Source organism: Aotus nancymaae, unplaced genomic scaffold, assembly GCF_030222135.1.
Source record: "Aotus nancymaae isolate 86718 unplaced genomic scaffold, 86718_ANA_hifiasm-v0.15.2.pri h1tg000076l, whole genome shotgun sequence".
Classification (NCBI taxonomy): Eukaryota; Metazoa; Chordata; class Mammalia; order Primates; family Aotidae; genus Aotus; species Aotus nancymaae.
Window position 1 is genome coordinate 1,104,587 of NW_026988491.1, and position 18,575 is coordinate 1,123,161.

Here is an 18,575-nt window from a genome sequence, read left to right on the forward strand (position 1 = left end):
TACAGGGGGCTCTCTGTCCCCCAAAGTCTGGGGCAGGTCTGGGCCTGCAGTGAGTGGCCTGTAAAAGAGCATTGTTTGAGTGAGTAAGTGGGGAAGCTCTGGGTGTGGAGAGTCTTCTGAAACCCTGGGCCAGAGTGCTCCCTCTTCCCTCCTCCATCCAGTATTCACCTCCCCCACCCATTCTTTCTAGGGACTCCCGGCTCCACCACGCTGCTAAAGACATATTCCTCCCCCTGTTGCTGCCTGCAACCTTCTCTCCATCTGCTCCCTCCGCCTGTTCAGGCTGCAGTGTGTAGATAGTATGGCAAGGTAGGGTGGCGGGAGGAGGACAGCTTCTAAATTGGGGTGAGAGGCCTGTAAAGCCTGACCAGCCTGCCAAGACTAGGCAGGGAGAAAAGACAGTCAGTCTCCAGGACTGTGCACAAGCTTGTACCCACCTAGTTCTCTGCCAATGTCTGTCCCCAAGTATCTGCTTGTCTCCCTCATTGCTTGTCCCTCACCACCTCTATTTGTGGAGAAAAGACACGTTGCTTGAGAATCAGCAGCAGAGGTGCGCCTTGTAGTCCTGCTCAGATGAGGAAGGGGGTACAGGAAGGGGCAAGGGGCTGACCTGAGAGGAAGCCTGCCAGCTCCAGTGCCCTGCCGGCAGTGGGACTGTGGGAGACGGGGCTCAGGTTAGAAAGTGGAGATGGATCTTAATTTCGAGTTTGTGATTGGGCTTCAGAGGGGTCCAGACCCCCTGGTGTTAGATGCACAGTTTTGTGGCTGCATGTAGTGTTCTAGAGAGATTCAGAGCTCTCACCAGATCTGTAGAGTGAGAGACTTTCTAGGTTATGGGGACTCACTTTGGAAGCAGCGGGGCCCTGGCGGGGAAGCAGGCTGGCTGGATCCCAGAGGGCCCTGGAGAGAACGGGAACTGGGATGTATCTGGAAGGCTGGGCAGGCAATGGAAAGCTTCAGGCTGCTCACAAGCGCGGTTTCCAGGCCTCCATCTCTCCGTCTGGAAAATGGTACGGGTGCTCTCCAGCTTGGCCTGGCCAGGCAGGGCTGCTGGGAGAGTCCGCAGAGAGAGGAAACGCTCGGCTCCCAGGACGCGAGGGGGATTGGCGTTAAACTTTGCAGGGCCGACGGGCCGGCGGCCAGAGGAGGCGGCTGGCACCCCCGGCGCCGCCGCGTCCCCTCCAGCTCGCTGCCCGCTCGCCCGCCCCCTCCCTCCCTGCACTCGCTCGGCACAGACTCGGCCCCAGCCCCCTCCCTCCTCCCGCTCGTTCCACGCTCGTTCGCTCGCTCGCCGGCTCCTCCTCACTCGCCCGCCCGCGCCCGGCGCAGCTCGGCCAGAGCGACCGCGGGGCTGAGCACGCGTCCGCCCGGGGGGCTCCGGAAGCTGCCCCGGCCCGCGGCCCCCTCCCTCGCTCCCGCCTCCCTCCCTCCTTCCCCGGCTCCCGTACCGTCCGCCCGCCCGCCCCGCAGCCCGCGGCTCCGCACCCCCCGCAGCCACGATGCCCGCGGCCCGGCCGCCCGCCGCGGGACTCGGCGGGATCTCGCTGCTCCTCGCTCTGCTCCTGGGGAGCCCGGCGGCAGCGCTGGAGCGAGGTAAGCGCCCCGAGGGGCGGGGCGGGCAGGGGGCGAAGTTGCCGGGAGAGCGGGGCGACCAGGGGTCGAGGCTGACCGGGGCGACTGAGGCACCACCCGCGGGGATGGGAAGCGGCGGTGGCTGCCCGAATTCGGGGCCAGGAACCGCGCGTCCCCTTGGCCCGGGCTGACGGGAGTGTGGAGGCGGGGATGTGTTGAAGGACTCGGGCGCTTCCCTGCTTCGGCTACTGGCTCCCTTTCGGTCTTCCCCGGCTGCGGGGCTGACTCTCCTTTGCAGTCAAAGAGGATCCCCTTGGAGTGGGGTCGCCTCCAAACCCCAAATTCCCGGAGCTTCTCTGCAACCGCACCTGGGGCTGGGTGCCAGATAATTCTCTTCCTCTTGGGGAGAGGACGGGAAGTGGGGTGAGCAGCTGACCCACCCTGCAACTGAGGACTAGATTCAAACAGTGCATTTGCCGCTCCCCTCCCCCGGCACCTCCGAAACCCTTGACTCCTTCGGTTCGGGCTGCCCCGAAGGGCTGAGTCCCTGGATCGATCTCAGCCAAGCGTCAGGATACCGGACTTGGGTGTGGCTTTTGCCAGAGGCCGGTGGAGGGGGCTGAGGGCTCTGAGAACTTGGCAGTGGAGGGAGAAGAGATGTTAGCTAGCAGCTGGGAACCTGAAGGGACTCCCCTCCACCCCCTCCCCGACAGCCTAGCATCTCCGATCACTGTTAGGAATGGGGGGGGGGGGTGTTAGTTTCATCTACCACGTGTTTGCTGAATGGGAAGAGGGGTCCAAGTTTAGCCGAGAATGGCAGCTCCTCCTTCTCAGATCTGGAGTCATACCCTCTCTCCACCCCAGTAAGGTACCTTAGGAAAAGTTGTGGCATGGGGAGAGAGGGCCAGATATAGAGAGGGGTGCAACGCCTAACTCACCCAAAACTAACCCTCAGAGCTTAGGGGGCTTGCTCGGGCACCTGGGAGACCCGAAAGTGAATGAGAGCGTTAGCTGACCACTGGACCCGGCCTTCTTGCATGGTCTAACTCCGGTTCCCAGAAATGCGCTCCACACGTGTAAAAAAAAAAAACAGGCAACTGCAGGGTCTTCCCAGGCTGAAGACGGAGAGTAGGCACTCTGCTCATCTGGGGCTCCGCCTCTGTCATTGGCACTGTCTTGACCCGAGTTGGGAGACAGGCGATGTCCTTTCCTGGGGATTTCTGGACCCCCAGCGCAAACACCTGCTTTCAGCACCAAAGGCCCTGGACAGCTCTTAGTTCCGTGGGCCCTTGCTCTGGGTCCCTTTTCCTTCAACCCTTTCCGGTGGCCTGGAGTGCCCCCCTCAGCATAAATCAGGCATTTTATCCCCCATATCCCCGTCTTTTTACATGTAGAGCCCGGAGTGCAGAGCAAAGGAAATTATTCGTCATCTTTTGTTTAACAAAGCATATCATTAAAGAACCCCCCCCTTTTGTTATGAGGCAATAATAGCCACAATTTACACCAGGTCTGGACAATATCTCTGGGAAAGGTAGGGAAAGAGATTTGGTTTAAACAAATCGTTTCCACCACAGCATGGCCTTTCTTAATTAGCTGTCTCTTTCTAACAATGGCTTGGTGGCCTTGAACTGAGTCCAGCTCTCCCTCCCCCATCCCCTTTTGAATCTATGTTGTGACTAACACACATACAAAAAGAACCCAAGGCTACCCAGCAGCGTACTGGATTTTCTAAAGCAGTTCTACCTCTGAGGAGTCCACTCTCCAATACACCACCTTGCAGGAAAAAAAGAAAAATATCTTATTGGCACGTATTGAATTGTCATCCAAGAGAAGGATTTCCTGTTCTGTTTCCCTCGCTGGCTTCAAACACACTATAAGGGCAGAGGGAGACATGTGTGTGTGTTAATTTTTAAGACATTTCATACTATTTTTCCAACTGCTCAATACTACGGCTAGCCAGAATATTTTTTAAATTAGCTTCAGGTCACCACCAAATTAAAGTCAAGTGATGTGCTACTTCAGAAAGCTCATTAATAACTGTGTGGTTCTGACTCTGAGTCATAAGGAGGGAGCAAAATTGGCCAATGAGCATTGCCAAGTCTGGTGGTGCATTTGGAGACAATTGACCTTCCACAATAAAATCTATTTTTAATGTAGACCCCAACATCCACTAACGTCAGATGGAGAACCGTTCACCTAACTCAGTGTTGCAGACTAGTTCTTCTGTTTGCGGTGGAGTGAGGGGATTTGTAAATACTTGAAAGGGACTTGTTGCTACATTCTTATGCAGGTCACGTGGTTCTCTGGGCCATTCCGCTGTAAGGCATGAATAAGTATAAAGTATAACTTGTTTTTGAAGAGGCTCCTTATTGTCTAAGATACGCACATGGGGAATAATTGTAACTACGTGCTAAGACTGAAGAGCCTGAGTATAATTTCTTTTCTTTTTCCCTTGAATTAATAAGGCAAATTCAGTATTGCTCAATAAGACTCAAATTTGCTGCTTCCCCAGTCTCTAACGTGTGTTGTTGTTAGATTCACTTAAAGACTATTTTCATTATGGATTGGCATTATTTTCCATAGAGTTTTGCCCGTTCCTGCCAGGGGCCACCTTATCTAAGCTTGAGGGATTCTTCTTGTGTTCATATGGCTCAGTTGGGTATTACGAAAATAATGTTACATTCCTTTCCTTCCCCTTCCAAGGCAAAAGGATATTTTCTGATCAGAGTGGCTTGTTTTCTTATTTTTGCTTACAAGTCCATTCCTCCAAGCTGTTCAAATGGGCTCAATTTCCTGGCCCTCCTATTCTGTCCAGAGACAATTTCTGCAATACAACCACTGTGTATACCTCCACTAGGGGCGCTCCAAGCCATAGTTAGCGTCTAAGGGCAGAAGAGAGGGGGATTCTGATCTGTGGAATCACTAGGTGTGTGTAACGCCAAAGGTCAGCAGAACGGAGCTCCTCTAAGCCTGGAGGCCTTGCCACCATCTCTCGTCTCCCTCTTTCTGCTGACTACATTTGATTCCTGTTTCTCAAAGGAAAAGTATTGGTCACTCTTGATGCATGAAGTGAAAAAGAGAAAGAAAAGGTAAAAGGAAGCCAGGAGAATGCTCCAAGGAAAGTGTTGATCCATCTGCCATTTTTGTATTTTTTGTAGTTTCCCTCATGAAGCCAAATTGCAAAACATCCAGTGGCAAGGCTGTTCCGGGGAGTTTGACTGAGCTGGGCACTGGAATTTGATTTATAAAGTTCAGGAAAAAAGTGTAGCTCTATAATTAGAGTGACCTGGGTCCACAGGCCAGCTCCATTGTTTACTAATGCATGGCCTTCAGCAGAACTATCTTCTCTGAACTTCCATTTCGCCATCTAAGGAATGGGAGCAGGGGATGGAGGATTGATGATACCAGCCTGGAAGGACGGTTGCAGGGATTACATAATGCATGTAAAAGCAGGTGGCACAGAGTAGGTGCCAAAGGGCAAACTGCTCCTATTAGTAGACACCAATAAAACAAATCTCTGTGATTGGCATGAAGCAGATGCTGGTGTAAATATTGGGATAATTCAGGCTAAAGTAGAAAGGGGTGGAAGGGGGATAGTGAGTAGCCCCAGTTACCTGTATTCTCACCTTTGGCAGATGAGAATTTGACACTGTCTGGTGCAGACACCCTTCCCTTCCAAACTCTCATGCTGTTTCTTTTTAAACCTCAATATTACCATCAGGAATCAGAGTTCAATGGTGCTAGAGATCCAGCAGAGGTAGGATAGCAGGTTAATGGTTGGAAAGAAGACATAAGAAGCAAGTCTTCCAGAAGAACACATGTGCCCTTTCATTCATTCATTTGCATTTACTGAGCACGTCCTATGTGCCTTAGTTCAGACTCTGTAACACAAATGCCTTAGATAGGGTGGCTTAAACAACAGAAATTTATTTCTCACATTTCTGGAGGCTGGAAAGTCCAAGTTCAGGGTGCCAGCATACTCAGTATCTGGTGAGTGTCTATCATCTCTCTTTCTGCTTTGCAGCCAGCCACTTTCTACCTGAATTCTCATATGGCCAAGAGGGACAGAGAGCCCTATTCTCCTCATCTTAGAAGGGAACTAATCCTTTCCGTGGGGACCCCATCTTTATGACTTCATTTTAACCTAATTACTTCCCAAAGGCTCTGCCTCCAAATGTCATTACATTGGGGATAAGGCCTTCAACATATTGATTTAGGGGGAACGCAGACATTCGATCTGTAGCACTATGCATGTGGTAGACCTTGTACTGGGTGCTGGAGTACTATAATATGATAAAGCTCCTGTCCCAGTAATGGCAGCCTAGCAAAGACATCTGCAGGCAAACTACTCTCGTTCTTGCCACGTGGTAAGTGCTTTGGTGGGGGGATATCAGAGATCTGTGGGACCTCACATGGATGTGTTTAATTCTCACCAGGGGTGGTCAGTGAAGGCTTCCTGGAGCAGGTAGCATTTGAACTGGCCCTGAAGGGGATGTGACAGGTACCAGCAGCCAGAGGAGAAATTTCTACAGTAGGGTAGGGAGAATCCTGAAGGCTTCACTCTCAGAACACATCACACCCCCGCGGAATTGGAGAGAGGAAACAGAGGAGCGAGTGGGAGGAGAAAGTAGGCAGGTGCACATGCTCACGCTCAAAAAAAAGATGATCTGTCGGACCTGCTTGTCCTCCCTGCTCTCCCCTGAACTTCCTGGGCTGGGTAGATGAGAGCTGGAACAAAGGACTGTGAGCCGCGGTGTTCGCTATTGTCCACTAGAGGTTGTGATGACACCGAAGGAATCTTCTCAGAAGGCAGCGAGGCCCAGCTGCAGAGTATAGACAGCATCACACAGCCCTGGGTAAACACTGCTTTAGTGGATTTGCATGTTTGCATAATCCTCTGGTTACCTTAGTTCCTTAGAAGCAGTCCTTTGTTGGCTGTGACAATAGGGAGCAGGGCAGGGAATAGGACTGCTTTAAGGAGAGGGTAAAAGGATGGTGAGTAGGGAGGAGGTCAGTGGATGCACAAGATATAATTTACTAGAACATGCACAGTCCCCGGCACACACAGCAAGCATTTAAGTAAAGCTGGTCAAACTGAAGTGAGTCATAAGGTAAAACAGGTTACAATTTTATTTATGGGCGATTAATTCACAATCAGTATAGTTAGTGAGCATTTACTATATCTCAGGCACTTACATTGATTATTTTAACTAATTATAACAATATCATTTCATTTTATAGAAGAGGAAACCAAGGCCTAGAGAAGCTGAGCTAAGGTTTAAATCCAGGTAGCCTGACTGCTTAAACATGGTGCCTTCCAAGCTGGGTCCTTCTGTATTTCTAAATGAAATGTGTGAGAAAGACCCTTTCACCATTAATGTGAAGTCAGTCTGGATGGGTGAGTGCACTAAAAGACTCACTAAAATACTGTCAGGACAGAGACCAAAACCAACCCTCAGTAGTTCCCAACAAAGACGAACATAGGGATTATTCTTCCCAGTCAAGGAAAGGAGAAGACCTCATAAAAAAGAGTGAGCTAGACTGCTCACTCCCTTTTCATTGATTCATTGGTTGGCAATTGTTTGCAATTTCTCAAGTTTCTAGGTCACCCAACCATTAATAAATAACTCACATTGTATAAAATTGGTTTCTGTAAGCCCCTAAATTCAGGATCTAAGCTAAATCATTTCCTATGAGCCTCAATTTTTCCTTCCATAAAATGGATCACAATAGTCACTACCACATTCATAAAGCTGTCCGAACAGGGCTAAGACGGGACGAGAGAGTTAAGATGCTTTGCACATACCAAGAAATCAAGCCTTGGGGAAGTAAGTGCTGGCATGGAAGGCTGAGGATCTCAAACATGCCCATGTGCTTCTTCCTGGGCTTGTCGCAGCCAGCGTTATAGCAAATATAACACTGCCATTTGACATTTATTGTGGACCTACTCTGTGCCAGGAGGCTGTCTCTGTGTTTATCCTGTATTCTCTTATTTGACCCTCATCTGATCCTATCAGGTGATATGATGAACTAGATCTTACAGATAAGGCAACTGAGTCAAAGGTACAAGCACTTGCTCAGGGTCTCATGGGCAATGAGCAGCAGAGTCAGGACTCAACCTCAGAACTTTCTGATTCCAAAGCCCAGGCTTGTTCTAGATACTAGGGCATGAAGATACAGGTATCACATAACACAGAGCGAAATGGAAACGGAGAGGTGATGCAAGCTTGGAAATCAAGGTGATTTGACAGGACTCGGGAGGGGAGATTTCTCATCCAGTGGCAGATGCCAGGTGTCCCAAGTCAGCTTGCCGAGATGGAAGACAGTTTATCCCAGCCTCTTTCATACCTACTTTGATGGCTTCTGCATGAGCCATATTTTCATCTTACTCATGCTATTCCTGCCGTCTGGACTGTCATCCTAGAGAATGACAACCATCCTAGCTGGCTGTACAGAGAGGACTAGATTAAATTCCCAACTGGCTAATTTTAACTATATGATCTTGAGCTATTTGCTTTAGTTCTCCAGGCCTGTTTTGGCCTGATATATAAAATGAGATGGTTATATTTACACTGCAAGATGGTTAAGGCTTTTCAATGTATGTGGATATGTGATATGCCTAACTTATTGCAAGTACTCAATAAATATTTGCCATTATTGCTATACTGTTAACCTGGTGAACTTCTATTCATCCTTCAGAACCCAGTCTTTAATTCCCCTTTTCTTTGAAGTCTTCTCTTGCTTCTCTCCTCTCTATGCCAGTCGTGAATGATTCTCTTGGCTCCTTATCACATTTTATCTCTCTACTATGGATAATTCACACACTGATAATGCACGAGTTGCCAATTTACGTAACTCCCTCCCCCTAAACAATGAACTCTGAGAAAACCTCACTGAATCTTACTCTTTCACATGTCCCTTAGTCTGTATCTAATCCAGTGTAAGTTCTCAACCCATTACGTTAAATTACTTTTCATCTTAATCTTAGTTACGGGGAGATGAAGTTAGAGTCCTGACGTCTGAATTTAATTCCTGACTCTCCTATCTTGTGTCGTCTTAGGCAGCCTGTATAAGCCTTGATTTTTTTTATCTGAAAAATGGGAATAATAATAGTGTCCAACCTCACAGGGTTGCTGTGGAGGAAAATCAATGAGATAATAGATGTGAAATTACTGAGTAACTCTACGAAAAAGGAGGAAGAGAAAGAAAAATTAAAATATGAAGAAGGAGAGAAATACACCTTGTAAAAAGAAAAAAAAAAAACCTTTCTGCCAACACAAAAACCACAAGATAGGCCATTCATCGGGTCCTCACTGAAGCAATCTTTCTTTCCAAAGGAAGTATTGGATGCAATTTTTCACCCTGTGCCTAATCTCATTTCAAAGCAGAAACCTCCTGGACACCCTACTGCTTATTGTCAAATCTGCCTTCTCTTAGGTCTCTGGCAGCTGCATAAACAGCAAATGCCCAGCTGAAAACTGGGACAGTATAGCAAAGTGAATAAAAACCCAGGATCTAGAGTCAGAGCAATCCGAATTTAAGTCTGTTGCTTCTTAATAGATGTGTATCCTTAGGCAAGTCACTTTGTCACCTTGAGCTGGCATTGGGCCTTGCATAGGAGTGAGGGTCTATGCTCTGCCCATTTCTCAGGGATAATATGATGTGGGAGAGAGGGTGGTACAGTTAGAATAAGTCTCCTTGGTGTCTGTAATATTAATCAGATTCTAGCAATTATTTAGAAATCTTATCTGCCTTAGTCTTCTCCCTGATAGTTTCATTTTTATTGAGGAAAGAGACCCAGAGACAAGAAAGGACTTACTCAAAGTCCCAACTGTGAGCGGCAGAGCCAGGACTTGAATCCCTCACTCCTGTCATCTGACTCCCATTCTAAAGTGACTTCCACTTATTTTTAAGAAAAATGGAATCCCTACCCCCCTCAAGTATATGTCCTGAGACTTAAGGAGTGTGGCAATGGAAGCTGTGAGAGTATCTGTTTTCAGTAAACCACTAGCATCTATTACCCACATGGGACATTTACATTATGTGGCCGTGGAAGACTGACTGCAGTCTTTTGGTTGATGTGGAAATCAAGCCATAGCTCCCTCCCCTGCTGACTTGGCCCCTGAATCTTCAAGGCACCATCAGATAAGCTTGCACCTGGGAATAGTGCCATCCAAGCAGATGGCTTGAGTCAAGCAAGCAAGAGTTAAATAATGAGGCTCAAGGAGACCCAGGGCCCAGGCCGGGAACCTCTCCTAGGCTTCCTTACTCTCACCATGGGTCATGGATGGTGGCCGATTGAGAAACCCACTGGGGACCAGCAGTGTGGAGAGCAGGGAAGGATTGAGTGAGGCATAACTAATGTAGTTGGTGCCAGCCTCGAGCAAGTCATGGACACCGGGGATGTTTTGGGGCTGGAGATTAGAACAAGGTAGGTGGATACAGTATAGTTCCTGGGATCTGGACCTCAGGACAAGTCTTAGTGGGTGTAAGCCTCTGGGTGTCACATTCCTTGTCCAGTCTCACCTATGCCCTGTTTAGCTTAGCATCATAAATTGGTGAGTTCACATTGCCAAAATGGAATGGGCCCTCTTCAAAATTGTACACAATAATGAAAAACACAGACCAACATGATAAAACCCTGTCTCTACTAAAAACACAAAAAATTAGCTGGGTGTGGTGCAAGCACCTCTAATCCCAGATACTTGGGAGGCTGAGGCAGGAGAATCGCTTGAACCTGGGAAGTGGAGGTTGCAGTGAGCCGAGATCGCGCCATTGCACTCCAGCCTGGGTGACAGTGTGAGACTCCATCTCCAAGAAAAACAGACTCTGGAGTCCAAGAGATATGGATTCCAACCTAATGGTGTGATCTTGAACAAGTCACTTAACTCTGAGATGATGGGTGTGGGTGGTAGTGATGAGGATGAGGAGGAGAATGATGAGTTACTGTTGTTATTGATGGACTGAGCTGATTTTCAGTTCGGTGATGGGTTCCAAGAGATGAAACAGTATATTCTAATGTGGTTTTTGTGGTATAGTGCTATGATTGGAGTATTTGTGTCCCCTCTCCTGACACCAGTGTATATATTGAAATCCTAACCCCTCTGATGATGGTATTAGCAGATGGGGCTTTGGGGAAGTGATTAGGTCATGAAAGTAGAGGCCCCATGAATGGAATAAGTGCTCTTATAAAAGAGGCCTGAGGCCAGGTGTAGAGGCTTGTGCCTGTAATCCCAGCACTTTGGGAGGCTGAGGCAGGAGGATCACTTGAGGCCAGGAGCTCTAGACCAGCTTGGGCAACATAGCAAGACCCTACCTCTACAAAAAATTCTAAAAATTAGCCAGGCATGGTGGCATATGCCTATAGTCCCAGCTTCCCAGGAGGCTGAGATGGGGTGATCCACTGCAGCCCTGGAGTTCAAGACTGCAATGAGCTATGACTGCACCACTGCACTCCAGCCTGGGTGACAGAAAGACCCTGTATCTTAAAAAAAAAAAAAAAGGAGAAATACACCTCACCCCTTTCACCATGAGAAGTGTAGATGTGGAAGCAAGAAGCTGTGATATATAAGAAAGTGGCCCTCACCAGACCCTGAATCTGCCAGCACATTGATCTTGGACTTCCCAGTCTCCAGAACTGTGAGGAATAATGTCCTATGTTTATAAACCACCCAGCTGATGGTATTTTGTTATAGAAGCCAAAAAGGGACTAAGGCATTTAGAACAAAGACTCATTCAAGAGAGCTGAAGAATAAGGTTTGCTCTAAGGATACTGCAAATGTTGAGCCAAGAACATTCCAGGACTCTCTCCACTTCTCTCTTGCATACATCTGCTTCTCCCCACGCAGCTGTTGATTCTGGCTTCCTCTCTGTTGCCTAACTCCTTCTGCTCACTCACCACAGATTTCTCTCATCACCTCCACTTACCCATTCGCTATTACGGCTTCTCCAGCATAAGCACTACATCTGCACCGTCTAATATGATCTCCATGAACCACATGTAGATATTTAAATTTAAATTTATTAAAATTACATTGAATTAAAAATTGAGTTCCTCCGTCCCACTAGCCACGTTTCAAGTGCTCAGTAGTTATGTGTGGCTCATGGCCACCACATTGGACAGCGCAGAGAGAGCACAAATGGTTTTTGCCCAGCCCTTTGCACTGGGCAACTGGGCAATAGGTTGGTTCTTTATACTTAATCCAGTTATCTGTAACTGGTGTGGGAAGCATGCCATGTGACACTAAACTATACCTTGGGGTAGAGCAATCACTACTGATGACATCTTACACGCTTTCACCGCTGGCCTTGATAGTTGCTTCTCAACTCTTCTTATTTCTAGGATGTGACTCTGCAATCCTTTTGCCAGTAAGACAAATATTTGTCAAGCTGTGACCTCTCTGATAATCACATCCAAGAAAACTGGGAAGAATCCTATCATCATTGTAACTATCTGTTGACTTGTCTCTCTCTGTGCTGTACAATGAGATTTTCGGGGTTAGGAGTTGACTCTTATTATCACTCTATTCGTAGCTATTCTGTTGAATAAATGAGTGAATGGATTAATCAATGAATGAATGACATGCAGTCTTCAGCTATGACCCAAAGTGTTTGGACGTAGAACGCAAACGCCTTTGCAAAAAATGAGCAGTCTTCACATTATTTGGGTAAACTTTACTTAGGAAAAATTAATTCAGGGTAGGAGCTGGGAAGGAGAGAGAGCAAGAAAAGAAGGAACATCATAAACTGGTGTGTTTAGGCATTTAAAGGTGATGCAGCCTTTGAAAATCAGGTTGGAGTGGAAAATGAAGAGAAGCCTCAAGGTGGGATTCCAGAAGGTCTCCTCTTTTCCCATGAGAGATTCATCTGGAATGATGACAGTGCATTTAAGAGCAATAACGGAGGTCAATAGGAACACAGAATGTGGTTTTCAATCATGAGTCTCCATGTATGGTTTTGGTAACCACTTTTCTACAAAGTTTTAATATTATGGAAACAGGGAGAGGAGGTGTTTAGAACAATGTACTCCGAGTGAGGATTCCGAATGGGGGACTCAGCACAGGTCCTAATCTCAGGATTAGGACTGAGACAGGACTGACTCTGGATCCCAACTCTGCCAGTTGTGTTATGTCATGCTGGAGGAAGTCATTGAATCTCCTCAAACCTCAGTTTCCACCTGCAAAATAAGACTAGAATTCTTCTCTTGCTTCTCTCTGCAGGATGGACAGAGAGAATGTAATGCATGTGGCTACCATCCTGCACAACTGCAGAGGGAGCTATTTATACTGCAGTGTATGTGAATGGTACCCCCTGGAATTAAGCAGTGCACAACCTATACTGCCATGTGTGGTGGCCCAGAATATGGAATTGCACCACTGAACTATAAATCAATTTGCAGAGGAAGAAGGACAGAGCTCCCAAGACTTCTCATTCCCTAAGGACTTCTGATCAGGCCTCCACCTTCTATGCTCCCTTTAAAAGCAGGTTTAACAGAGTGGAAAGCTAATTTGGGGCCAATCACCTTGGAAATTAATGTAAAATATGTGGAATCAAGCCTAGTTTTCCAGGGCTTCAGGAAAGGATATTTGCCTAATTTATGGCATAAATAAAAAATGATATGCTAGGTTAATTTGCATACTTTAACTTCAGTTGGGGTTAAAAGCAAAGTTTTTTTTGTTGCTATTTGTAGTTGTTGTTTTTAAAGAAACAACTTGTTAATCCAAATGCATAAGCTTGAGTAAGTTACTTAATCTCTCTAGGCCTCGATTTCCTCAACTGTGAAATGAAAATGATAAATGGACTTACATCCTGGGTTTGCGCTGAGGAGTTATGAGCTGACCCCATAAAACTCGTAGAATAGTGGCCAGAATGTAGCAGAAGCTCAATGTTTATAGTACTATATGTAATATATTATAACATATATCATCATCGTTAAGGAAGCAATGTATCTAGTCCACTTGATATTACAAGAAATTCTAAAAGACACATATCATTGTGTACTCACATGAAGTTATTTTGAGCTCAGGACCTAGAATTGTGCTAGAACACAGCAAGAGCTCAGTCATGAGATGCATGACTGCCTTACAATGAATGGATCGTAATCATTATTAATCACTGCCCCACAGGTGCATGTGTTTGAAAGCCTTTCTCCCCTCTAGACTGAGGTCCCTCCAAGGCAGGGACTGTTTTATCTCCCTCCCAATCCCCACTTCTCAACACTACATCTCCCAGATAGTAGAAACTGAATAAGTGCAGACATGTTGAATGAATAAATGCTGAAGTGTCATTGTTCTTAATTAGTATGCAAGAAATGCTTCTTATTAGCATGCATATGAATGAATGGCTGTCTTCCTCGCAGACTAGAAACTCCTCACGTCTAGGTCATCAACATTTGGCTCAGTGCATGGCATATCAGGTAGTCAGCACGTGCTCATTGGTGTATGATGGTGGCCAAGACCTCAGAATTTAAGGTCCAAGGCCTGAGTCTGCATCCCAGCTTTATCATCTACTGGCGGCATAACTTTGGGCAAGATATTTGTGCTTTACGGAAATAACACGTGCAAGGAAAATAACTGCACCTTTTTCATTGAGTTGATGTGAGACAGAAATAAGGAATTTTTGATGAAGAGCTTAGCACAGTGCCTAATTTGACACACAAATTAGGTACTCAATATAGATACTACTGTGAATAAATGAATGCATGACCCTTCCCAAGTGTCTTGATACAGCAAAGTGGCCTTGTTCTGTGTATAATAACCAGCTAGAACAGAATTCACAATTTTATGATGCCCACAGAGAAAACATTCCGTGAGAATTCAAAGAGGAGCATTGACTTTATGACAACCACATCTATGCACTCCTTCCCAATTTAAGGGATGTTATTATCTCATTTAATAAAATGGAGGTTTCAAGCAGAAGGCAGGGGGCCAAGTGAGTAAATCCATCATTCTCTGGCTGCTGTTTATAATCAAGGTTTATCTCAGATCAGCCGCAGAACCCCAGAGGAGGTATTGCATGGGTGTGGCCCATCTGACATGAGCCTTTCCGCCTGTGAATGAATGACATCAGGAGCAACTTCTTAGCAAGGGGCTTCCAGAGAGCAGCACTTGTGTCTCTACCAGAATCCTTCCCTGTTTCTAAAGAAAACAGACCCCTGGGAAGGCTGAGAGGGAAACAAACTCCTATAATGCACTAGAATCCCTATTAATGGCTTCATTTACAGAATCTTGCTTAATTATTACCAGAACCTTCAAGGGTGCCTGACAGCCATTTGATTATACATAAGGAAGCTGAGGTCAGCTGGCTAAACAGTGCTGGAGTTATGATTCATTCATTCTTTCATCCAAGACCTACTTTCTCATTTTAAACATTCTACTCTGTACCAAGCACTTGATAGGTACCAGGGATACAGAGAGAAACAAAACATAACCTTGCCCTCAAGAACTTATCTAACCATTCTTCAAACTCAGGTATGACTCACAGATGCAAGTTCTTATCTTCTACTCTCTCCTCACTTCTACATTGCCCTGATGACTTCCAGGCAGGAGGCAACTTTCTCCAAGAGACCAGGGTTGGGAGCCAGGAATTCCTGGGACCACTGCCTATAGCCCTAATTGCTATCTAAACAAAGCAAGCTTGTTTGGTGTTCCCTAACTTCAACAAGAAAAAAAAAAATCTAGCTAGATGTTCCTTTAATGGGTGAAATAAAAGTGTCACTTTAAGAGAACCTCCAATAAGCATCCCAGACTTTACAGAGGCAGAGGAGAACTCCAGCAGGGCCTGCTGAGAGCAACGTTACTGACTTCAATTATCGCAACAATATGTTAGCAGTTACTTCTTTTGTGAATGTGGGAAAATATATCCTGAGAAGAACTGCAGAGAATTATATAGATGCAGCTGAGCGTGTGTATACATATAAATAATATGCACACTACTTCCATGAAGCATAAACTTGGACAATCAGTTAATGAGGTTTGGCCAAAACCAAATTAATTCCTCTGGGTCCTGGGGTAGTTTTATTCTAAGTAATAATAAAAATAAACAGTCATTTCTTATGCTTGGCACGTGGCAGGGGATACCCATTATCGAATTTGACTGTCAAAAACAACTCTGAGGACCTAGTACTATGGAAAAGTAGTTCTATTCTTCAGCAAACTGAGGGTCAGAGAGACTGCACCACGGAACAGGGCCTCGGTTTTTATTTATCCTCACATTGACGTTTTTGAAGAGCACAGACTCGTTATTTTATAGGATGATCCTCAATGAAAGCATATAGACTTTTGGTTCTTACAGAATGTCAACATGCAGTCTGTATTGGACTATAACTTGTATTTCTCCTTCTTGGGCCTCTTTGCCAAGAATGAAACAAGGCTTAGAATTTCCCCAAGTCAGGCTGTCTTCACTGGTTCCCTCTACCCCAGTGTCTAGTACGAAGCGAGGGTGCCCCTGTACCCCATTCTGGGATCCCTAACTAGAGGCCTGCCTCCCTCCCTGCCCCACTTCTCCTGCCACAATGCTTCCACAGCACCAGGCTGGCACCCCTTCTATAGTAACGAGCCTGCTCTATTCTTACTATTTGTTTATGTATCTCTGTTTCCCACTTGGCCATGGGAAATTCAGAATCTGATTCACTGATTCAACCCCAAGAAGCAAATATTTAATGAATGTCTACTTTGTAGACTCTGCTGTAGGTCCTGGAACGGAACCTGATAGTACCAGCCCTCAAGAAATGTACGTTCCCTGTGATCTTTCATTCATTTACTGGCCCAAAACATTCATTCACTTATTCAGTAAATATCCATTAATATTTTGTGTGCTGGGCTGCATACCCCAAAGCATGCAGATCGTTCAATGTTTGCATAATAGGGTAGAAACGATGGCTTACCCTTGCAATAAGAGAAAAAAAGGCTAGGCTTATTAATCTCTGATAGAGGCCAGGCGCTGTGGCTCATGCCTGTAATCCCAGCACTTTGGGAGGCCAAGGCAAGTGGATCACCTGAGATCAGGAGTTTGAGACCAGCCTGGACAACTTGGTGAAACGTCATCTCTGCTAAAAATACAAAAGATAGCCAGGTGTGGAGACACACATCTGTAATCCCAGCTACTCAGGAGGCTGAGGCAGGAGAATTGCTTGAACCCGGGAAGTAGAGCCTGCAGTGAGCCGAGATCGTGCCACTACACTCCAGACTGAGCAACAGAGCAAGATTCCATCTCCAAAAAAGAAAAGAAAAGAAAAGAAAATCTGTGATAGTAAACAAGATAAAGTGCTTCCAATGAACTTCAGACATTCTAATGGACACTATTTATGCTAACGGATTAAAGAGAGCTGGGGGATTCTGAGTGCATCTAGAACCTCAAAGAGAATGGGAATCCCTCTGTCACATTGTCCTTGGGGGCACCAGCCACAGCCAGACACCTTGATCTGACATACAATTTCTTGGCATAAATTAGCAGAAAGACCACCCAATAAGAGTCAGAGACTGAGTTCTGGAGATGACATGGTTGTCAAAAAGTGCTGTGTGACCTTGGGCCCATTTCTGTCCCTCTCTGGTCCTTAGTTTCTCCATCTCTAAATTTAGTGGCCTGGGCTGAATCATAGTTTCCAAAATGGACTGTGAGTTAAAATCACATGAAGAGCATTTAAAGACCCAGAAACCCAGCTACACCCCTGCCTACTGAGTCGGGCCCATGATTGAGCCGCACATGCTGCCTCCTAGATTTTTCTGAGGCCATCAGTAAACTTCACCTGGATGATTTGACCCCAAGCCATGACCTTTTATGATTCCTCTGTTCATAATTATGCCCACCATTTATATGCCAGGCATATGCTAAACCCTTTACTCACACGATCTCATTTAAACCACATATGAGACCAGTGGGGTGGGGCCTGATATTTCCATTTTACAGCAGGAGCCACCGAGGCTTGGAGAGATGAGGCAGTTCTCTCAAGGTCACACAGCAGGTAAGACCCTGAATGCATATCCATGTCTATGTGACTTTAAAAGAATTTGCAACCTCTCTGTAGTGTGAATAGGGGTGGGAATCTACTCTTAGCCCACCATATTCCCTCCCCAGAGGTAGCCCTGTTCTCCTGGCTCCTCTCTTCCCTGAAAATCTAGTTAACTCTTTTAATGAGCCAAATAAATGTGCCCTGTGAAGTGTGTGATCGATCACACCCCGGCTGCCCATGAACCAAGCACAGGTTTGCCACGCATCAGGGACAGCCTCCCTGACATGAATTATTGCTACCGTCAGCCCTCCTTTCCGCTACTGCACTTGCAGGGGAGTGGCTGAGGCAGTGACCTGTGGGCACTCAGGACCCAACTCCGGGTTTGGCCAGAGATAAGTCCCTAGAGTTTGGGGCATTTGAAGAACTGACAAGAAGCCAGTGTGGCCAGAATACCCCGAACAGAGAAGGAAGTAGGCAAAATGAAGTTAAGAGAAGGTGTTAAAGAAAAACAATTATTCAATGGTTATCCTTGTTAAAGCAGAATAAGGCAAATTTTATTCAGGACCTCCACACTGATGGGGACCACTGCAATGGGATTTTGCAGTGAGGGAGATTGGGCTAACTCCAAATACTAATGGAGAAGTTGGAGTTGATAGCCAAGGTGCAGAGTGGGGGCGGGGAGACTAATGGATGGAAAAATACTGAAAGGAAACGTCAGGGTAAGGGATATTCTCCTAAATTCACCTAACAGGATTCTTGCTGAAGCCATGCCAGCATGATCAGACATCACCTGGGATGGTGGAGGATAAGGAAACTGATCACATATGAAAGGTGATCAGATATCCAGAGTGTGAGGTTCTTGCTAAAGTGACTTAGCAGGGTTCTTTGCTAAAATTGGGTTTCACAAGGAAGTGTACAAATTGGCCTAGAAGAAGGTCCAGGACCCTGATTAAAGTTTGGCCAAGCAGAGAATCATTGTCAGCGGCCAGGCCCAGATCCTATAGGGAGGAGAGGGAGGGATGTTTGGGTTTGATAACGTTGTTGTCTATGAAGT

The 18,575-nt window shown here is 46.3% G+C and overlaps 1 protein-coding gene across 4 annotated transcripts in view; it reads left to right on the plus strand.

Annotated features, from left to right (window-relative positions):
• The first annotated feature begins 1,304 nt into the window (after window positions 1-1,304).
• Window positions 1,305-18,575, plus strand: part of SEZ6L (seizure related 6 homolog like) — a 219,310-nt gene continuing 202,039 nt past the window's right edge. For 3 of the 4 annotated variants that reach the window (XM_064367870.1, XM_064367871.1, XM_012464901.3), the window contains exon 1: window positions 1,305-1,593. In XM_064367870.1, coding sequence (XP_064223940.1) covers window positions 1,500-1,593 — 94 coding nt within the window. In that variant the 5' untranslated portion in view covers window positions 1,305-1,499. The remainder of the gene's footprint in view (window positions 1,594-18,575) is intronic. The other variant, XM_021666150.2, reaches the window with a different exon arrangement.